The sequence below is a fragment of the Chiloscyllium plagiosum genome, chromosome 37 (genome assembly GCF_004010195.1).
Source record: "Chiloscyllium plagiosum isolate BGI_BamShark_2017 chromosome 37, ASM401019v2, whole genome shotgun sequence".
In the NCBI taxonomy this organism is placed as follows: domain Eukaryota; kingdom Metazoa; phylum Chordata; class Chondrichthyes; order Orectolobiformes; family Hemiscylliidae; genus Chiloscyllium; species Chiloscyllium plagiosum.
This window is the reverse complement of record NC_057746.1, coordinates 29,187,322-29,210,825: the sequence shown is the minus strand read 5'-3', so window position 1 is coordinate 29,210,825 and position 23,504 is coordinate 29,187,322. Positions and strand designations below refer to the sequence as shown.

General features: G+C 45.1%; 1 protein-coding gene across 1 annotated transcript in view; it reads right to left on the bottom strand.

The window, feature by feature from the left end:
- Positions 1-23,504, bottom strand: part of LOC122541549 (zinc-binding protein A33-like) — a 94,991-nt gene that overhangs the window by 4,508 nt on the left and 66,979 nt on the right. The window contains exons 9-13 of the mRNA XM_043678378.1: positions 17,210-17,634; positions 17,025-17,120; positions 16,703-16,936; positions 15,503-15,525; positions 14,242-14,357 (exon numbers count right to left, since the gene is read on the bottom strand). Of these exons, the coding sequence (XP_043534313.1) occupies positions 14,242-14,357; positions 15,503-15,525; positions 16,703-16,936; positions 17,025-17,120; positions 17,210-17,634 (894 nt within the window). The remainder of the gene's footprint in view (positions 1-14,241; positions 14,358-15,502; positions 15,526-16,702; positions 16,937-17,024; positions 17,121-17,209; positions 17,635-23,504) is intronic.

Below are 23,504 nucleotides of genomic sequence, written 5' to 3'. Positions count from 1 at the left end.
GGTAGGGAGTGGAGAGTGAGGTCGATGGAAGAGTGATGGGGAGGGAAGGTGAGGAGAGTAGGGCCTGTATTGAGATGGAAGGGGAATGCAGTGAGGGATAGAGACAAGGAAACTGAGGACAGAGTGAGTGATGGGGTGAATAAAGAGGTGGACTGTGTGAGAGTTCACGAGTGTGGAGGAGGGGAGAGGTGGGGTGTAAGGGAAAATGGGAGTGAAATTGGCAGCAAGGAAGATGGGTAGGGGGAATGAAAATAAGGAGGATGACTTGAATGAGGAGGATCAGGGAGACGGGAGGAGGAAGTGAAAGGGAGATGTGTGGGGGAAGGCTGAGAGTGTGGGGGTGAGTGAGGGGTGTGAAAATGTTTCTCCTTAAATAAGGTTAGGTTGTCCTTGTTTTTTTTAAGAGTGTCATAAACACACAGGTTCCAACGTGTCTAGTTTTTATGTGTTTTAGGGCCAATTTGATGATGGATAACAGATCTTGCCTCAGGTAAAAGGCTTTCAAGTTTAAAGTTAAAAATCACACAACACCAGGTTATAGTTCAACAGGTTTAATTGGAAGCACACTAGCTTTCGGAGTGTCGCTCCTTCACCAGGAGCGATGCTCTGAAAGCTAGTGTGCTTCCAATTAAACCTGTTGGACTATAACCTGGTGTGTGATTTTTAATTTTGTACACCCCAGTCCAACACCAGCATCTCCAATTCAAGTTTAAAGGAACACTTGTTCAATGGAAGGGGAGCGTCCAGTTCTCCCAGATCAGCTTAACTCTGGTTTTGGTTTGGTTTGGCAAGCAGTCAGTTTTTGAGGCTGCTGGTCAAAGAAACTGCTCCATGCTGACCCCCTCTCTCTCTCTTTCATCTCTCCTGCGAGAACCTGGGTTTGAGTTTCCTTTGTTTTTCCCAAGGTGGTGTTTATGAGGATGTTGCAATTATTTGGAACAACATCATTAAGTTGTGGTAGAGGCGATTGGGTTTTTAAATACTTATGTTATTCTGAGGAGATAGGACAATTTCAGGGTGGTGGATGGGAGTTATGGGGGTGAGAGAATGGGGGATAGTGTAAGGCCTGAGTGATGTTTGGGGAAAGGGAGACTTCACACGGAAGAATTTTAAAAGCAAGGAGCATTCCTGAAACAGAGAAAACCTGAGAATTGCCAGTGACAGAGTGATCAGGGTGTTCTACTGCACAAGTCAGAAAATGTTCAATGCTGAAACAGTGAGTAATTAGGAAGGTTAATGGGAGGTTAATCTTTTTGTTGAGATAAGATGAACACAACAGTAAAAATGTTATCTCTTAGTTAGAGAGAGAATCGACGAGTCCACTTCTTGAGCCACAGAGTGAAAGAAAGTGAAGTTGACATAGTCCCAGAGGCTGCTGTCTGATCTGAGAGAGAAAGCTAGTGGCAAGCTTATTACCAGCGTCACCATCCCTCAGTGAAAAGGCATGGATGAGAAGACAGGATCTTTACAGTGTAGGAACTGAACCTACACTGTTACTGCCAGTCTGTGTCAAACAGCAGCTATCCGGCCAACTGAGCTAACAAACCTACATAGCCATAGAATAACACAGCATCAAATGAGGCCCTTCAGTTCATTGTGGCCATGCTAGTCATCAAGGGCCTATCAACTTCTATTCCATTTCCCAGCATTTAGGGAACTTGCGGAAATAAATTGTGATGTCTTGAAAAGAGTTCATATTACAGAAGAGGATGTGCTGTGGTGGTCTTCAATTGTAAAAAGCTAAATTAATCCCAGGACCTGATCAGGTCTTTACCAGAAACTAGGGATGCTAGGGAAGAGATTGCTGGACCTGTTGCTGACATATTTGTGTTAACAATAGCCACAGGTGAGGTGCCAGATCTGGAGGTAAAAACAATGACTGCAGATGCTGGAAACCAGATTCTGGATCAGTGGTGCTGGAAGAGCACAGCAATTCAGGCAGCATCCGAGGACAGGCAAAATCGACGTTTCGGGCAAAAGCCCGATCTGGAGGTTGGCTAATTTGTCGGTATTATTTAAGAAAGGCTGTAAGGAAAAGTGAGGGAACTATGGACCAGTGAGCTTTACATCAGTTGTGGGTAAGTTATTGGAGAGGTGGGGCAGGATTTTTCATGCATGTGGAAAGACAAAAGACTTATTAGGAATCGTCAACATGGCTTTGTAAGCGAGAAATCGCATCCTGATTGAGTTTTTTGAAGATGTTACAAAGAAGATTGATGAAGACTGAGCAATAGACATTGTCCATATGGACTTCAACAAAGCATTCAATAAGGTTTTGCATGGTAGACTGGTTAGTAAGGTTAGATCACATGGGCTCCAGGGGGAGCTCCCAATTCAGTACAAAATTGGATTGAAGGTAGGAGGTAGAGTGTGATGGTTGAGGGTTGCTTTTCAGACTGGAAACCAGCGGTGTGACACAAGGATTGGTGCTGGTTCCCACTGCTTTTGGTCATGTATATAAATCATTTGGGTGCAAACATTGGATGCATGGTTCCTAAGTTGGTTCATATCGGACACCTCCCTCCCTTTCTTGATCTCGCTGTTTCCATCTCCAGCAACAGTCTCCAGACGGATGATTACTATAAAGTCACAAACACTCACAAGGTCTGAGTGATGTGAGGAGAAAGGGAGACTTCACAAGGAAGAATTTTACAAACAAGGAGCATTCCTGAAACATATCTCCTCCCACCAAATATCCTGCAAGAACTCCATCCCATTCTTCGAGGAGAAAGTGAGGTCTGCAGATGCTGGAGATCAAAGTTGAAACTTTATTGCTGGAATTCTTCTTCCTGAAGAAGGGCCTGTGCCCGAAACGTCGAATCTCCTGTTCCCTGGATGCTGCCTGACCTGCTGTGCTGTTCCAGCAATAAAGTTTCAACTCCATCCCATTCTCCCAATTACACTGCCTCCACTGCATCTGCTTGGACAAGGAGACATTCCACTCATGAACATCCCAGACGTCAACCTATTTTGAACAATGTACATTTCCCCCCTCTGTCATCCAGACAGCCCTCCACTGCACCTCCATTCCCTGTTCCACTGCTCTAAACATATCCCCCTCAATGCAATAAGGACAGAGTCCCCCCTGTCCTCACCTACCAGTCTCCGCAACCAATGCATCATCCTCAAACACTTCTGCCAACTCCAACTAGACCCTACCACCAAGAACATCTCCCCCTCCCCATGTCTCTCTGCCTTCTGCAAGAACAGTCCTTGGTTTGTGTCACTCTCCCCACCAACTCCCCTGAACTCCCAGGTACCTTTCCCTGCAACTGCAAAAGATGCAAAACCTGCTGGTACACCAACTCCCCTCAGCTCCATCCAGGGCCCCAAACAGTCCTTCCAGGTGAGACAGAGGTTCACCTGCCTCTCTTCCAATTTAGTTTACTGCATCAGGTGCTCCCGATGTCATCTTCTCTTCATTGGAGAGACCAAACATAAACTGAGGGAAATGTTTGTTAAGCATCGCAGCCGGGTCTGTAGGGGCTGACCGGACCTACCCCTCCTTTTCCAACATGACCATCTTTGGCCTCCTCCATTGCCGCAATTAATCAAACTCAAAATTGGAGGAACAACACATCACCCGCTTGGGCAGTCGACAGCCCAGAGGACTCAACGATGTATTCTTCAATTTCAAATAACCTCCTTTCTCATCCCCCACTCCCTTCCCAGCCCCTCCCCCTTTCTTCCACTTCTCCCAGCCACCAACCGGATTCATTCCACCCATCGACCAACCAAGTCATACCCTCTGCCTGTCTTCACCTATCGCCAATTCATGACCCTGCTCCTGCCACCCCCTTTATCTTCAGATCCCCCCTCACCCACCCCCAATCCTGAAGAAAGGTTATACCCGAAAATTCAACTCCTCCACCTCCTGATGCTGTCTGGCTTGCTGTGTTCTCCCTGCCTCCTGCTTGTCTAACACCGTTCATAAGTTGACAGAAGACATGAAAATATTGTCCAGTGGACAGTAAACAAAAGATTATATTAGACTGCAACAGAATCTTGAGCAGATGGGCCAGTGGGCCAAGGAGCTGCAGATGGAGTTTAGATAAATGTGAGTGTTGCATTTTGATCAGGCAAACGAGGCCAGGAGTAGGACAATTGATGGTGGGGCCCTGGGGAATGTTACTGAGCGGAGGCCTGGGAGTGCAAGTATATGGTTCCTTGGGGTGGTATTGCAGGTAGACAGGGTGGTAAAGAGAGAGAATGGCACGCTTGCCTTTATTGGGCAGTGCGTTGAGTGTTGCAGCTGGGGTGTCATGTTGTGGCACATTGGTGAGGCATATTGGAGTGTGTTTCTGGACACCCTTCCATGGGGTAAGCATGTTGTGAGGCTTGAGAGTGTGTGGAGAGAATTTGCAGGGGTCTGGACGGGTTGTAATAGGGAGTGTCTGAATAGATTGGGGCTTTTTTTCCCCTGTAGCATTGCAGGCTGAGGGGTGAACTTTTAGAGGTTTGTAAAACCATGAGTGGCATGGATAGGGTGAATAGCTAATGTATTTTTCCCCAGGGTAGGTGACTCCAGAACTGGAGGGCATAGATTTAAGGTGAGATGGGAAAGATTTAAAAAGAACCTGAGGGGTAACCTTTTCATGCAGAGGTTGGTGCATGTATGGAATGGTCTGCCAGAGGAAGTGGTGGAGGTTGATCTAATCACAACATTTAAAATGCATCAGATGGAAATATGAATAGGAAGTGTCTCACGGGATATGGACCAAATACTGGCAAATGGGACTAGGGTCTGTTTGGGATATCTGTTCTGTTGGACTCATAGGATGGAAGAGTCTGTTTCTGTCCTGAGTGACTCTATCACTCCATCTGAATAACTTCCAAAATGCTGCAAAGCTTTCTGTCTCCTTTCAGGCAGTGAGTTCCTGATGCCAACCACCATCTGGGGTAAAAGTTATCCTTAATTCCCCTCAAAACCCCCCTGCTTCTTCTCTTAAATCTGTGCAATTTGTGATTGTTCATTCCATTACTTTATGGAGAAACGTACCCAACTGTCTACCCTATCTGTAATCCTCATAAGTTTCTACACCTTCACCACGTTCTCCCTCAGCCTTCTCTGCTTCAATGAAAATATCCCCAGCTGATTGAGTCTGTCTTCAGAGGTGAAACGCTCCAGTCCAGGCAACATCTTGGCGAATTTCAGCTGTTCCAGCCCTGCCCTGTCTCCTGTTGGATTTTCTACACATTGCCTCAAAAAGATCACGGGGAGACATTTTAAGAATTCTGTCCTGTCTGTGCTCTTCACAATCTGCCTGCCCCAGTTCATCATGGGGAAGCTGAATTCCCTTGATATTATGACCTTTTTGTTTCTTCACTTTTCTGAAGTTGGCCCACATATCAGCACTTAATCTCTGACTAGGGAGATCTGTAGTACATTCCTAACAATGTCATTCCAAATTTCTATAACGTTCTCCCCATGTGGCCTCAGCAAAGTGGAAAATAAGATGCTGTTAGAGTCACAGAAATACACTGCATGGAAACAGACTCTTCGGACCAACTCGTCCATGCTGACCAGATATTCAAATTAATCTAGTCCCATTTGCCAGTACTTGGACTATATCCCTCTAAACGTTCCTATTTGTGTACCCATCCAGATGCCTTTTAAAAGTTGTAATTGTACCAGCCCCCACCACTTCCTCTGCAGCTCACTGCATACATGCAGCACCCTTTGCATGAAAATTTTGCCCCTCAGATTCCTTTTAAATCTTCTCCCTCTTACCTTAGACCTCTGCCTTCTAGTTCTGGACTCCCTTACTCCTACCTTATCTATTTCCCCTATCCATGCCCCTCATGATTTTATAATGCTCAATAAGGTCACCCCTCAGCCTTCGACGCTCCAGGGAAAAGAGGTACAACCGCATATTGAATAAGAAAATGTTCTTTGATACACTTAGACTCCTCTCCATCCAAGTCCTTAACATAATGGCATTCCCAGTTTATGTTTGAAAAGTTAAAATTCCCTACTATTACAATCCTATTAATCTGACAGATATCTGCGATCTCCCTACATGTTGCTTCTTAATTTCCCACTGTCTATTTGAGAGCTTACACTCCAATCCCAATGAGGTATTTCTTAGTTACACCCAAATAACTTCCCTGGACGGTCTCCAGGAGTATCCTCCCTAAGTACAGCAACAATGTTATCCTGAACTAAAAGTGCCGCTCACCTCCTCTCTTGCCTCCCTTTCTATCCTTAACATCTTACCCTTCCCTGAGCTACATTTCATCACTAATAGCTATGATATTCCAATCCTATGTTCATAACCATGCCCTAAGTTAATCTGTCGTATCTTTCAGGCCTCTTGCATTAAAATAAATGCAGTTCAATTGCTCAGTCTTACCTCACTCTCTGCTGTGGTCCTACCTACCTTGAGTATTTAACTTGCTCCCTTTATCTACGACACCTTATTTCTTTTTTCACTATCTCGAGTCCCATCAATACACCGCTCCCCCCTTACTATGTTAAAGCCTATCAAGTCGCACGAGCAAATCTCCCCGCCAGGATATTGATTCACTTCCAATTCAGGTGCAACCCATCTGTCTTCTCCAGGTCACTTCTATCCCAGCAAAGGTCCCAGAGGTCCAAAAATGTGAATCCTTGCTCTTTACTTCAGCTCCTTCACCACACATTATCCTCCAATTCCTACTCTCACTAGCACATGGTACTGGGAGTAATCTATATATTCCTTCCATTGAGGACCTCTTTAAAATCTCCCGCATCACTATTAGAAATAATGCAATGTATTAGTTCCCTCGGTGTCACTGAACTTTTCCACCACAACTGATATAATCAAAACTGATGGCTTGTCATCATCACAGTGCTGTTCATGTGACATCACTGTTCACAGATTGATTCTGTCATGCAGAGTCAGAGAGATGTACAACAAGGAAAAAGGCCCTTCAGTCCAACTCATCCGTGACAACCAGGTATCATAACCTAATCTAGTCCCATTTGCCAGCACTTGGCCCATATCCCTCTGAAACCGTCCTCTTCATATAGCCATCCAGATCCATTATAAATGTTGTAATTGTAACAACGTCCACCACTCCCTCTGGCATTCCATACATGCACCACCCTTTGCATGAAAGCATTTCTCCCTTGATCCATTTTAACTGTTTTCCCTCTCACCTAAACCTATGCCCTCTACTCTGGACTTTCCCACCCCAGGAAAAAGACCTTGTCTATTTACCCTATCCATGCTCCTCATGATTTTATAAACCTCTATAAGGTCACCCCTCAGCCTCTGATGCTCCAGAGAAAACAGCCCCAGCCTATTCAGCCTCTCTCTACAGCTCAAATCCTCCAACCCCGGCAACATCCTTGTCAAACTTTTCTGAACTCTTTCAAGTTTCACAACAGCCTTCCGATAAGAGGGAGACCATAATTGCACACAACATTCCAAAAGTGGCCTAACCAATGTCCTGTACCACCGCAATATGACCTCCCAACTTTTATACTCGATGCTCTGACCAATAAGGGAAAGCATACCAAATGTCTTCTTCACTATCCTATCTACCTGGCATACCAAATGTCTTCTTCACTATCCTATCTACCTGTGACTTCACTTTTAAGGAACTATGAACCTGCACTCCAATGTCTCTTTGTTCAGCAACACTCCCCACGACCTGACCAAGAAGTGTATAAGTCCTCCTAAGATTTGCCTTTCCGAAGTGCAGCACCTCACTTTTATCGAAATTAGAGACTATCTGCTACTCCTCAGTCCATTGGCCCATCTGGTCATGATTTCCTTGTGTCATCGGTAAATTTACTAACTATCCCTCCTATGTTTACATTCAAATCATTTTTCTAAGAGATGAAAATTAGTGGACCCAGCACCGATCCTTGTGGCACATCACTGGTCACAGGCCTCCAGTCAGACAAGAAACCCTCCACCACCACTACCTTCAAGCCAGTTCTGTATCCATCTGGCGAATTCTCCAGTATTCCATGAGATCTAACCTTGACAAATGCCTTACTGAAGTCCATTTAGATCACGTTCACCACTTTGCCCTCATCAATCCTCTTTGTTACTTTTTCAAAAACAAGAGAGGATACTTCACCGAGCAAAAATGTAAATTTCAAAAGGACAAGCAGAAAGGAAAGCGCGATGGGGTAGCATTGTTGATATGGGATGAAATAAATACAACAGCAAGAAATAATCTGAAATTAGATGAATATAGACTCCACACGATTGGATGGAAGAAATAAAGTGAAAAGATTGGCAGAAATGGTTTATAAGACCCCAAACAGTAGCTACACGATGGGGCAGAGAATAATCAGTAGATTAAAAAGTGAAAGTAACATTAAACCTGGGCAACTTTTATCAACATGTCGATTGAAATAGTGAGATTAGCAGAGGAAGCCATGAGCACGTATTTTCCTGAAACAATAATACTGTGAATCCAACCATGTATTTGGCTATTTTGAATCTGGTGATGTGTACTGAGGCAGGTTTAGTAAATGATGTCAGAGTCAACACTGACCACAACATGGAGGAATGTAGCATTCAGTTTGAAAGAGAGGATCTTGGTTGGTAAATAACTGTGCTAGGTTTAAACAAGGGTAATTGCAAAGGAATGAGGGCAGAGCTTGCTGGAGTAGACTGGGGAAGGCATTTAGCACCAAAGATATTTGTGGATTAATGGTAGATGCTTAAAAGAACAGCACATGACTCACAGCAAAGATATATGTCAGTGAGGAAAAAGATTTCTAGGAAGGGGATAAGCCAGTGATGGTTGACTTGGGAAGTTAAGCACTTATGAAGAGTCATCTTGACTTTAAATGTTAGCTTGCTTTCAAGATTCATGTGAAGACTTGTAGCTCGGGTGGCTACTCATTGCTCATTTGGTGCCATATTCCCAACATTCCAAATCACACCCTTCCCACATCTGGAAGTGATAGCAGTTTTCCAGATAGCTGCTCCCTCCTGCAGGACCACCCAGTACCTTTTCACATTCTGAGCCCTTGGAAAACTGACCAAGAACATTACACTGAATAAGAAGCCTCAGACTGAATTGGGCATCCGATCAAATTCATGGAGCTGTCATTGGGTTCACTATTTGATCAATGGGATTCCTGAAAATATTGTAACAGTGGCTTCGTGATTAGCACTGCTGCCTTACAGCACCAGGGAGCTGGGTTCAATTCCAGCCTCAGGTGGCTGTATAAAGTTTGCACATTCTCCCGTGTTGGCATTGGTTTCCTCCCACAGTCCAAAGATGTGCAACTTTTGTCTATTGTGCATGAAAGGTGGATTAGCCATGGGAAATGTGGAGTTACAAGAATATGGTAAAGAGTTGGGTCCTGATGGGGTGCTTTTCAGAGGGTCAGTTTGGATTTCATGGGCTGAATGAACTGCTTCCACACTGGAGGGATTCTGTGATTCTCTCAACCTCACTACCTGCAAGCTGGCTTTTCATTCTCCCATTATTGAAGTTTATAAATATCTCTGCCTTGTTTAATATTTGACTATGTTATACCTATCGATATTTTTCAGGGTCAGCAGTGGATAGAATCTGTGGATAGAAATCATAGTTAACGTTTTGGATGACGAGACCCTTCCTCAGAACTAATGGTAGCTAGGAAATGTCAATTTAGTTACAGAAGATAGGGTGGGGCGGGGCGTTGGAGAAGTGGTGAGGAATAAATGATTGGTGGGGACTGAGCCCAAAGAGAGAGAAGAGCAATTAGACAGACAAAGGAGTGTATAGCAATCTGGCTAGGGGGGTGAATAGCTGTTAATGGAGACTATTAGTGGCTAACAATGGCTTGTGTGTAATAACAGTCTCCGTGATAACAAAGCCTGGTTGTGTGGGTTGGGGTAAGGACATGGGAGAGCTCAGACCCCGAAGTTATTTAATTTGATATTGTGTCTGGAAGGCTGCAGGATTCCCAGGCTGAAAATGAGGTGCTGTTCTTCCAGCTTGCAGACATTGCTGGCCAGTCTATCCCCAGAAATAGAAACAGAGATGTGAAGGAAAGGAAGAGGGATTCAGAGATAGACCAGGTGAAGGTGAGAGTGAGGTGGAAGTTGGAAACAAAATTGATAAACCTTTTCAATTCCGAATGGGAGAGGGAGGCACTCCATGCTCTGTGCTCTCAGATCCAATCCTGACTTTGTTATTAAGCTGCTGAACAGGGTGGTGCTTGGCAACCTGAACACTACATTGCAGAAGCTGACATCCCTCTCAGATACCTCCTCCTATCAGCCTCTCACCTATGACTCCATGATGTAACATTTGGCAATTGTGTCAACCACGGTCACCAACCTCATTTCATCTGGGGATCTGTCCCCACTCCAACTGCCTCCAGCTGATAGTCACCAACCCTGCACAGCTCGCTTCTACCTCCTTCCCAATATACACAAACGGCAGATCCATTCTTTCTGCCTGCTCCTGCCCCACAGAACTCATCTCCTACCATGACCTCATCTTGTCCCCCCTGCTCCAGTCCCTGCTCACTTACATCCGCCATTCCTCTGACACTTTATGCCATTTCCAAACTTGCTAGTTTGTGGCTCCAACTGCCTCCTCTTTACCGTGGTCAAGCAATCCCTCTACACCTCCATCCCTCACCAGGATGGTCTCAGGGCTCTCCCCTTCTTCCTGGAACAAAGGCCTGAACCATCCCCACTCTCCCACCACCCTCCTCCCCTTGGCCAAGCTCACCTTCACCCTTAACAACTTTCCTTTTAATTCCTCTCATTTGTTTTCGAGTCAGAGGGGTGGCCATGGGTATCCACATGAGTCCCCAGTTTTCCCTGTCTCTTTGTGGGATACATGGAATGTTCCTTGTTCCAGTCTTATTCCAGTCCTGCACACAGGTCTTTCTGTGGTATGTTGATGATGTCATTGGTGCTGCCTCCCTCTCTCATCTGGAATTGGAAACGTTTATTTGTTCTCACCTTCACCTGGGCCATCCTTGACTCCTCCCTTCCTTTACTCAACGTTACTGATTCTATTTCTGGTGATAGACTGGCCACTAATATCCACTATAAACCCACTGACTCGCACAGTTACCTGGACTGTACATCCTCATACTCTGCTTCCTGTAAAGACTCCATTACATGCTCTCAGATACTCTGTCTCTATCGCATTCATTCTTCCTGAACCATGGATTCCCCAGCACTGTTGTTGACAGAGCCCCCAGTTGGGTCTAACCCATCTCTGGCATTTCAGCCCTCACTCCTTCTCTTCCCTCCTGCAATAGTGATAAGGTTCCCGTTGTCTTTACCTGCAATCCCACCAGCATCCACATCCAGAAGATCATTAGCCATAATTTCTGACACCTCCAGCAAGATGCAACCACCAGACACATATTCCTCTCCCCTCTCTTGTCCACCTTCCACAGGGACTGTTCCATCCAGGACACCCTGGTCTATTCTTCCCTCACTCCCAACAGCTCCCCCCAAAGCTTCATGGCACCTTCCCTTGTAACTGCAGAAAGTGGAACACCTGTCCGTTTCCTTCCTCCCCCCCCCCCCTCAGTATTCAAGGGCCTGAACAGACCTCCAGGTGAAGCAACGCCTTCTCTGCACTTCACTCAATCTAATCTACTGCATTCGCTGCTCACAATGTGGTCTCCTCTACATTGGGGAAATGATGCATAAACTGGGTGACCGCTTTGCTGTACATTTGCATTCTGTCTGTAAAAAAGACCCTGAGCTTCCAGTTGCCTGCTCCTTTAACTCATCACCCTGTTTCCTGACTGACATCTCTGTCTCAGGCTTGCTGCAGTGCTCCACAAGCTGAACAAGCTGAAGAACAGCGCCTCATTCGGACTCTGCAGCCTCCCGGACTCAATATTGAGTTCAATACCTTTAAGGTCTGAGCTCTCCCATGTCCTTACTTCAACCCCGACTGACCAGGCCTCATTATACAGAGTCTGGTATTACACACAACCCATTGTTAGCCACAAACTGTCCCCATTAACAGCTAGACACCCTCTGAGCCAGATTGTTATCCATTCCTTTTTCTGTGCAACTGCTTTTCTCTGACTTTGGACTCTGTGCCCACCTAGCAGATAGTCCTAACCCCGTTCCCCACACTAATGTCTGCATATAAACTGACATTTTCTGAGCTATCATCAGTTCTGAGGAAGAGCCACTCGAAACATTAACTCTGATTTCTCTCCACAGGTGCTGCCAGACATGCTGAGCTTTTCTGTTTTTAACTCTTATTTACAGCATCCAAAGTTATTTCAGTTGATATTTATCTGCTACAGTTTTCATCATTGACCACTTCAGTAAGGTCAACACATACCTTCGATTATACAATGTAGTCTCTCAGTATTTGCAACTCCTTCTCTTGACTAAACTATCTAAATCCCACCTTCCCCACTCACCTATCCTCTTCCCCATTCTCACACTGTCAATTTCCAATTTTTACCTCACTCGCACCTTCAGCTGGTCTATTACTGATTTCTCCTTTCCCTTCCTCGACATCTCTGTTTCCATTTCTGGGGATAGACTGACCAATAATATCCACTATAAACACAACATCCCCAGCTACATAGAGTATACATCATCAGAGGGGAAAGTGAGGACTGCAGATGCTGGAGATCAGAGCTGAAAAATGTGCTGCTGGAAAAGCACAGCAAGTCAGGCAGCATCCAAGGAGCAGGAGAATTGATGTTTCGGGCATAAGCCCTTCTTCAGATTCCTGAAGAAGGGTTTATGCCCGAAACGTCGATTCTCCTGCTCCTTGGATGCTGCCTGGCCTGCTGCACTTTTCCAGCAACACTTTTTTCAGTATACATCCTCAGACCCTGCTTTCTGTAAAGACTATTTTCCATTCTTCCAGTTTCTCCGTCTCCATTCCATGTGCTCTGACAAGGCAAACTTTGACAAGGGAGCCTCAGAAATGCGCACGTGCTTCCTCAGCTGAGGATTCCCCAACAATGTCGTTGAGAGTGCCCTCAACTGGGTCTGCCCCATGTCCTCTCTTTTCTGCCACAATAGCATTAACATTCCTCTTGTCCAAACCTGCCATCCCACCAGCATCCACAACTCGAAAAGTATCAGACACCATTTCCGCCACCTGCAGAAGATGTCACCACCAGACACACTCCCCTCTCTTGACAACCCTTCACAGGGTCCATTCCCTCCAGGACACCCTGGTGCACTCTTCCTTCACCACCCATAGCCCCACAGCAACATCCTCAGCAACTGCCAAAGGTAAAACACCTGCCCATTTGCCTCCTCCCTCCTCAGTATCCAAAGGCCCAACGCACCCTCCAGGTGAAGCAGCAGATAACCTGCACTTTACACAATCAAGTCTCCTGCATTCATTGCTCACAAGGTGGTCTCCTCTGCACTGGGGAAACAAAGCATCTGTGTTCTGCCTGAAAAAAAGACCCTGAGCTTCCAGTTTCCTGCCACTTTAATACACCATCCTATTCTTTGGGCAACATCTCTGTCTCAGGCTTGCTGCAGTGTTCTACTGAAGCTCAGCGCAGGCTGGATGAACAACACCTCATTTTCCACGTCCGGACCCTGCAGTTCTCTGGACTCAATTTCGAGGCCAATAATATTAGGCCCAGAGCTCTACCATGACCTAGACCCCTATCCCACAAACCAGGTCGTGTTATCACTGCCATTACATTCTGCCTATTATTAGGCACTAGTATCTCCTAACCTAATCATTATCCACTCCTTTGTCTTTCTAACTGTTCTTCTCTCTCTTTGGGGTCTATCCCAACCTATAATTTCCTCCTTACCTCCTCCGCCACTCTATCTTCTGCATATAAACCAACTTTTCCCAGCTACTACCAGTTCTGAAGAAGGGTCACGCAATCTGAAAGGTTAACTCTGATTTCACTCCATGGATACTGGTAGATCTGCTGAGATTTTCAAGCAATTTCTGTTTTTGTTTTGTCTCACAACCCCCATTAGATACGTGCTTGTTAACACTGGCTCTTTAATGTCTTCATGCCTTCCTGATATTATGATAAAACATTGCTCCTCCAATGTCACTCCAGATGGAGCGAGCCCAGTCTCCTCCCAAAATCCTGTTTCCATGCTCTGTTCCTCTGGTTAGACAGAACCCTTCACTGCTCTGACGCACAGCGCTGGTGGCTTCAGATACTTATCCAAATGGACCCACAGAAAGTACAATATTTCCAGGGAGAATCTCCCAGAATTAACAACTAATGATGTGAAATGTAAACTGGGGCCCTGGAGACACTGCACATCTGGATCTATCATTAGGAAAATGATTACACATGTTTACCTGGGTGAATGGTGTGTATCATTTCTCTCCAGACTGTGTACTGTAAAGGGCCAGTGAGCTGTCTGAGAGACAGAAAGCCATCAGCAGCTGAGAGTTTCTTCCCCTCATCACTAGTTCTATAAACATTAAACAGATGACATCATAAATTCTGCTTTGTTCAAACATTTATGAAAAGGTTTAAGTATTCAAGCTTTCCACATTTTCTGTGCTTGAGTCAATGGGTTAGAAAGTGAAATGTTCATCTTATTTTTATAACTGATCCAGCAAGAATTCGATAATGCAAGGGCAAGGATTGAAAACCCCCAGGTTGAGAGAAAGGCCAATGTCCTGAAAACAGATTAGGCACTGAAACACCACACACCATGGAGATGATAAACATTTTTTCCATCCCCTTGCTCTATTATAAACATGAACTTGTAAAACAGAGATGAAAAACTGAAACATCGAAATGCCCATGTTCAACTGTGTAATACTTGGGTCCCACAACCCTCCGAGAATCCTGCTCCTCTACTTTCAGCCTCTTGACCATCTCTAATTTTAGACTCTCCCCCCTCTGGAAGTTGGACCTTCAGCTGCTGAATGCCTCAGCTCTGGAATTCCCTCCCTGAACCTCTCCATCTCTCTATTCCTCTTTCCTCCTTTAAAATGTGCTAAATCCTGCATCAATCACCTGGATTAACATCTCAGTGACACTTTTCTATACGTTCCAGTGGTCCTGTAAAATATCTCAGAACGTGACATTACACTAATTGAAGGTCTTTTGTTTTTGATTTTGCATTTATTGTACTGTTTATAAAGGCTACGGTGCGAGTTAGTGTTGTAAAAAGTGAAACAAAAATGATTCCCCCTTTCAACTCTGACTGTCTCGGGTTGGTCAGGAGCCATGCAGGGACAGGGATGGCCATTCCCTGGAAACATGGGCCGTGTGGCTCTCTCAGGGTCAGGGAAAGGTCATAGTCACACAAACAGCCCAAATCAGGGCAGTGATCCTTTGCAACCTGAGAACCAGGTTGTATTATTTACAGGCATCTTGTCATTGTTTGCAATGCTGCAGAACAGTTTTATAGCATCTAATACTGTCTCAACCGTGCAATAACTTTTTTATTATAAAAACACTTGTGTTTGAACCATAACCGAAGTAACTGCTTTCCAATGAATCACCCTTTAAAATGGCGACAATAACCAGGAAATAAACATATAATAACCCGTCGCTGAGTTACTGAGCAAACTGTGCAGAGTTTCAGTAAAGAGCATGTCCTACCTTCTCTTCCAACAAGCTTCCTCCTGAAAGAAATGAATCACAAACAGTGAGGATGGCAGTTACAGATTTCAGGAGGAGACAGACAGGCTGCTGAAATGTGCAGACACAACATGGAAATGTGAAGTGATGCATTTTGGAAGGAAGATTGAGGAGAGGGTAAAATAAACTGATACTGACCATCAGTCCCGCTCACAGACACAGTGACTCTCACACCCCCTCTGTACCAGACACACCCACACACTCTCCACATGGAGCTGTAACTGGATTACTATGGGAATTCCAAGAGATAATTAAACTTGGGAAACACGGAGATAACAACAAAACAAATAAAAATATCGCAACCCATTCCCGGGAGAATGTCGGTATTTCCGAGGATCTGCAGACAGTGTGGCAGCGGTTACAAAACGAACCGAAATTTACTGGAAAATCTCTGTTGGTTTGTATGGATCTGTGGAGAGAAATCAGAGTGAACGCTTCGGGAGCATTGACCCTTCTACAGTGACAACAGCAGAATCGTCTGGACAGTGTAAGAGGTAATTTCGGTTTAAACTTTAAGATGTGCCTGGACCACAGACTGATCTATAATAAAAGACAAAACCTTTGTTTCTTTTCTAACAACCATTTTATATACTCAAAAGTAGAGTAGTTTAAATTGTGCAGAATGCTGACAATTTGTGAGCTATAGTGAAAGCGAGCAGGCTCTTGATTAATGAAGCCATTCACACAGCAGAGAAGGATGAGTCCTTCGCTGATAAGACTCCAGGATGGGAGTGCGACTTGAGACATCTGTTTCAAGATTAAAGCTTTTGACTGATAAGACTACAGGGTGAGAAAAACAACAAACTTTGGAGACTCTGGAGCCTTTTGTTGCAGACTTTGTGATAAAAATAATGATGTTTTTAAGAATGTGAACCTCATGGCTTGTTGGAGCCAAGGAGAGGAGGGACTTGTCCTATAAATAATGGAGACTTTGTAAGCCTCAGCGCGCCTTTTCTTTAAGGGTGCCCGACTCTGCAGACTTGACTTGTTAATAAAACTTTGTTTTCCTGAATTTGTCTAGAGCGATTATTGAGAAGCGATTTTCGTTTCTAACAACAGTCACAAGTGCAGTTTAGTTTTTTTGCACTAAATTACATATTATTTTTACAATTGTCATCATGTCTGAAATGTATCTGAAATAACGTGCAACATATTCCTCACCTCCAGAAATATCAGCTCGACTTTTTGCTCCGTCTGTTTCTGTAACTTTGAGAGTTTCTCCTCAATAGAATTTAAATTCTCCTGAATCTCTCGAAGGTTTTTCTCCATTGGTTCTACAACCCTCTCCTCTTCTTCCCTGAGATCTCTGAGTAAACGCTGCTCTTTCTCAGTGAGAATCTGGTGCATTTTAGTGAACTCGGATGTGATGTGGGTCTGCAGACTGCTCGCCTGTTCCTACCAAATGAAATGTGAAACCTCATTAATGTCCCGCGATAAAGGGAACAAACCGAGATCCCAGAAAATCAGCACAGGGAGAGCTCACCCTCACTTCGGAAATCTTCCGTTTCTGGGTCAGTTCCGTTTGTTGAACCGCCGATTTCTTCTCTGTGAGAGAATCTAAGGAAGATTTCAGCTTATGCTGAATTGGGAGAGAAAATGAGAAAATTGAAGTGTCACAATGAGAAAGCGCTAACAGAGCTCACAGTTTAGAAAATAGACCCCTTTTACCTTGTAGATTTCAACAGCCTCATTGATCGGCAGGAAGCGGTGCTCTCTGTGTTCCCGCGAATCTCTACAAATCGCACAGATCAATTTCTTGTCAGTTTCACAAAACAGCTCCAGATCTTCCTGATGTTTCTCACAGTGAGGTTTACTTTCCTTCTCTTTCGGATCCAGCTTTAATTTTCGAGCCTCCTCGGCCAGATTCGCTAAGGCCCGATTTACCCTGAGGTTTCTTTCCGGAAACACCTCTCGACATTCCGGGCAGGAGTTTATCTCCTTCTCTTCCCAACTCTGGGTGATACAGGAGCGGCAGAAGTTGTGTCCACAATCCAGTATAACCGGATCGGTGAATAAATCCAAACAAATGGGACAAACTGCCTCCTCGGTCAGTCTCTGGAGTTGCTGTCTGGAAGCCATGATCAATGTCAGCACTTACCGATTCATAGTGCTTTCAGGCTCACTGTGACTGAGCTGGTGAACACAATCATTTGAAACGTTTGCCGATTAATTTCACCGCAATACTCGGAGAATAATTATAAGATAGTTTTATGCTCCAGATATTTTGAAGGGAGAGAAGAAAAGGTTGAAGGAGAAACGGAGTTAGTACGCGGAGGAGTAGGAGGAGAAGATGAACTCTGGCCGGGAGGGTGAAAGTCCATGGTGTGTTGGCGTTGGGTGGGAATTGAGAGAGATATGATGCGGCGATGGGCGGTGAGGGAGTTTCCCTGACACTTTGCTGCAAACTGAACTCACTGCCCCGGTTCCAAACCCTCTGGTGAAACCCGGTGTAAGATCCGGATCTGTAACCTGAATTGTGTGAGTGATTGCATGCACTCAAACTCAGAGACAAAGTATTATACATGTCCGTCAGATATTGAGATGACAGATACGGAAGCAGTCTTTCCTGGGATTAGATCTGTGAATCTCTCGCATTTAAATATCGTCCTTCAGGACAATAAGGTTTACCCAAGCACATTGACGACCATCCAGCCTTTCTGAAATGTTCTCGCTGTTGTGATCTACAGAGAGAAAAAAAACTATCCATACAATGTGACCAGTGAGCAGCTGCCATGTCCCCTCTCAGGTAAAAACAAGGACTGCAGATGCTGGAAACCAGAGTCTAGATAAGAGTGGTGCTGGAAAACCACAGCAGATCAGGCTGAGAAGCAGGAAAAATCGACCTTTCGGGCAAAAGCTCTTCATTTATTCCGGAGCACGTCGCATTGAAGGAAAATGCTTGTCCTGTTTGGGAAATTGGCTGAGCGACAGGAGACATTGTTCGTATTATTCTCTTTTGTGATCAGTTTCTGATCTTATAATCTCCTCACCTTTGCTTTCCTTTCTGATCTTAACCCAATGCTCATATTATCCGGTACATTTATTTACAGCTCAATTCCACTTAGTGCTGTCATCAATCTCTCTGCGAGTTAGGAGCAGTCCTTCCGTGTTAACATTGTTTCCATCACTCGACTGATTCATTAATTAGATGCCGGGACAGAAAGCCACAAATCCAACTTTCCCAATGGTACAACAGTAGATAACATTGTAAACAGTGTCGATAGACGCATTAAGTTACAAAGTGACATTGACGGAATCATCAAATGGACAAGATCGGAGCAAATTGATCTCAAAATCGACAACTGTGAAAATTGTTGTTACTTTATTTGCTGTTCACGGTGTGGTCTCCTCGACATGATTTGGAGATGCCGGTGTTGTACAAAGTTAAAAGTCACACAACACCAGGTTATAGTCCAACAGGTTTATTTGGAAGCACTAGCTTTCGGAGCGTTGCTCCTTCACCAGGTAGTTGTGAAGGGACGATACACAATCTGGGTAACTGCTTTGCAGAACACCTACGTTCTGTCCGTAACAAATTACCTTGAACTTCTAGTTGCCAGCCACTTCAACAAACCTCCGTGTACATCCTGGCCAACATTTCTGTCTCGGGTTTACTGCATTTTTCCAGCCAACCTCAGGCAAGGTCGAAAACCAGCATTTCATTTTCCATTTCAGAACCCGGCAGCTTCTCGGCCTCAATATCGATTTAAGAGCCAAATATAGAGCCTAATCCCATCATTCCCCGTTTTCCCACCCCACGTTATGTCTTCTTGTGAGACGGGTTGCTTTCTCTCTCTACCCTACTCCGTGGCCTTTTATCACATTACTTGGGTTGCTTTCATACAGTTCACCCATGCTGACCACCTTTTAGATCTTATTAGCACTTATTCATCCTCTCTCGCTCTCTTTCTCTCTGCCCACGCCTGCTGCCCACAATGTCCTTGGTTACCTCCCCACCGCAGGCTAAGATAAAAGGTAGGGAGGAGGGACTTCGGGAAGGGGCGTTGGGAATGCAATAGGTGGAAGGAGGTTAAAGTGAGGGTGATAGGCCAGAGAGGGGGTGGGGCGCGGAGAGGTCGGGAAGAAGATTGCAGGTCAAGAAGGCGGTGCTGAGTCCGAGGGTTGGGACTGAGATAAGGTGGGGAGAGGGGAAATGAGGAAGCTGGAGAAATCGGCATTCATCCCTTGTGGTTGGAGGGTTCCGAGGCGGAAGATGAGACGCTCTTTCTCTTGGAGGATTCCTAGGCAGAAGAAGAGGCGCTCTTCCTCTTGGAAGAGCGCCTCATGTTCCGCTTAGAAACCCTCCAACCAGAAGGGATTCATGTTCCGCTTAGAAACCCTCCAACCAGAAGGGATGAATGTAGATTTTGGGACTCAGCACCGCCTTCTTGACCTGCAATCTTCTTCCCGACCTCTCTGCGCCCCACCCCCTCTCCAGCCTATCACCCTCACCTTAACCTCCTTCCACCTATCGCATTCCCAATGCCCCTCCCCCAAGTCCCTCCTCCCTACCTTTTATCTTAACTTGCTTGGCACACCCTCCTCATTCCTGAAAAAGGGCTTATGCCCGAAACGTTGATTCTCCTGCTCCTTGGATACTGCCTGACCTGCTGCGCTTTTCCAGCAACACCAAGAAAGAGAAAGAGGCTGATTGAACTATCTAGAGGATGACAGAAACTTCCCTGACTGTTCTTCAAAGTGTTGCTCACCAGTGTCTCCAGAGTTGTGTCAAAATTGCGAACCCCGTGCTAGAGCAGCCAATAGCATTCCACTGTATTCTTATTGCCTGAGCCAGACCCTACACCAAGTGTCCCATTCTCCACCATTACCAATCCCGGGAGGGTCCTGTGCTCCATTCGCTCTGTTTACTTTGTGGGAAAAAAATATTCTCCAAAATTCTGCTGACATTGGTTAGTTCTGTCTCACTGGACTACAAAATTACCCAGTGACAATCCGCAAAGTAATGAATCCATTCCGTTATATCTACCAGTGTGAGACTAATGCTCGGTCTCCCGGTTTAAACATTTCTTTCTTGTTTATTTTTTCACAGTGTTTTAATGGGGTGGGGTACGTTTTGGCTCTAAACTGTTTAGGCGCTCATTACTTTGGCACTGAGCTGTTTTGACGCCAATTCAGTATTTAAAAAAGTCTTGTTTGGTTAAAGAAGAGAGGATGGCTAACGAACGAATGTAATTTTCTCAACTAGCAAGAGTTGATAGTCAAAGCTGTAATGACCCGCTGTAGATTCAAATCTCGTTTTGTAATCATTTTCTCATTTAACAATTATTAATAGTCATCTACTGCCTTGATGGTACTTAAGCCCTTCTGTCTTCACATTGGAAAGCTGTAATTCAATTTTCTTTCTATTTTCTTGTGGAGCCTGTAAATATATGGCTTAGTTTGAGGCATTCAGAAGCCTTTAATGATACATTTGTTTCAGTACTTCTAATACAATGTTATACTTAACCATTAACTAGCACAATGTATAGTGTAACCCTTGTATGTACGAACAGACAGTGGAAAAGTACTGAGTACATCTGACTTGTAAAGATAAGCTGATGTAAACACACAATAGGAATGACTTTTAATAAAGAGCAGTGTATACTGGTGGCCTTGGTAGCGCCTGGGAGAGTGAGGCAGACAGCGGGGGTGTTGCTCCCCTGTGAGTACAGATGCAGGACATGTTTTAAGTTGTGTAAAAAAAACAAGAACTATTTCGCGCCACCTCCTGCAGAAAGAGGTTACATGGGGTCAGATATCCGGGAATGCGAGAAGGCAGAGAATGGAGTCAAGTCAACAGTCAATCAAGAAGACAACCACACCTCAATGCTTGCACAATGTTCTGTGATTACATGACTTTTGTACTGTATAAAAGACTGGGTCAGGGGCAGGATAGGGGTCAGATTTCATGAACTGACACACTCTGCTGTTTGTCAGGGACAGAAAGGTCGAGACCCAGAGCTCTGAATGCTTTATCCACTTACTGCTAAAATAAACTTAAAGTGTGAGACCGAATATCTTCTCCTATTGCTTCATTTAAAGAACACACAGGACTTGGCTCACACATAGAAGAAAGTAAGTTGATAGATTGAGCCAAAGTCCAACAAGCCCATACCAGAAATGGCTGAAAACATTCGAAGCAAGAGAGACAAGCCAAATGATAGGCGCCTGAAGGGCGGCGCCAAATAGTTCCATTCCGGGTTTAATGGATTGACTGTTTCAGAAATTCATGTCACCTTGACAAATCTCAGCAAAGTCTCCATATTCTTTCCAAATCTATAACTCTGGGCAAACACAATCAGTATAATTTACATTCTTTTTCAATTTTTTGAAGATGTTGTTCTTTCTCAGTGAGAATCTGGTGCATTTTAGTGAACTCGGATGTGATGTGGGTCTGCAGATTGCTCACCTGTTCCTACCAAATGAAATTGAAAACATCAGTAACGACTTGCTGTAAAGGGAACAAAACTAACTGAGGTCCCAGAAAATCAGCACAAGAAGATCTCACCCTGAGTTCGGAAATACCCCTGTTTCCTTCTTTGGTTTGAAGTTTGCAGAAGAGCTATTTCATCCCTTTGAAAGATTCTGAGAAGATTCCAATTAATCCTCGGATCGACACACACTCCCACAGAAAGGAAAGGGTGTAATAAAACTTGCAAACTAATACATCAAATGAATCTCAATCCCAAGGTAGAAATGCCAATTTCTAGGCACATAGATTTCAGGTAAAATCTTTGAGTCCGAGCAGCAGCTAAGGTAAGACAGTTTGTTTTAAAATTACTTACCGGTAGCGGGCAGTGGTTTTTTTTCTCTCTTTACAGAAAGAGCGGGAGCAGCAGGGGGAAGTGACGACGACCAGAGGGGCAGCCGGGTAGGTTTTTTTCCCTTTAAAATCGCGCAGGAGAAGGTTACTTTCAGAGGGATGGCAGTGAAGGCAGTGCAATGTTCCTCTTGCAACATGTTTGAGGTGAGGGATGCCATGGACGTCCCTGCTGAAAACACTTGCAGGAAGTGCACCCATCTCCAGCTCCTCCAAGACCGTGTTAGGGAACTGGAGCTGGAGTTGGATGAACTTAGGATCATTCGGGAGGCAGAGGGGGTCATAGATCGGAGCTTTAGGGAAGTAGTAACTCCAAAGATGGCAGATAGATGGGTGACAGTGAGGGGGACTGGGAGGAAGCAGCCAGTGCAGGGACCCCCTGCGGCCATTCCCCTCAAGAACAAGTATACCGTTTTGGATACTTGTGGGGGGGATGACTTACCAGGGGTAAGTAACGGGGCTCAGGTCTCTGGCACGGAGCCTGTCCCCGTTACACAGAAGGGAAGGGTGAAGAAGAGCAAAGCAGTAGTAATTGGGGACTCGATAGTTAGGAGCACAGATAGGCGGTTTTGTGGGAACGAGAGAGACTCACGATTGGTATGTTGCCTCCCAGGTGCAAGGGTACGTGATGTCTCTGATCGTGTTTCCCGGGTCCTGGAGGGGGAGGGGGACCAGCCCGAAGTCGTGGTCCATATTGGCACCAACGACATAGGTAAGAGGAGTGCCGAGGATGTTAGACAGGCTTTCAGGGAGCTAGGTTGGAAGCTCAAAGTTAGAACGAACAGAGTTGTTGTCTCTGGTTTGTTACCCGTGCCACGTGATAGAGAGTCGAGGAATAGGGAGAGAGAACAGTTAAATGCGTGGCTACAGGGATGGTGCAAGAGGGAGGGATTCCGGTGTTTGGATAACTGGGGTTCTTTCTGGGGAAGGTGGGACCATTTAAACAGGATGGTCTACACCTGAACCTGAGGGGCACCAGTACCCTTGGTGGGAGGTTTGCTAGTGCTCGTGGGGGGGGTTTAAACTAACTCTGCAGGGGCATGGGAACCCAGACTGTAGCTTTAGGGTGCAGAACCTGGAGTGTAGGGAGGTTAGGAACATGGCACCAATTTCAAAGGAGGGTGCCTGTAAACACGAAAGTGG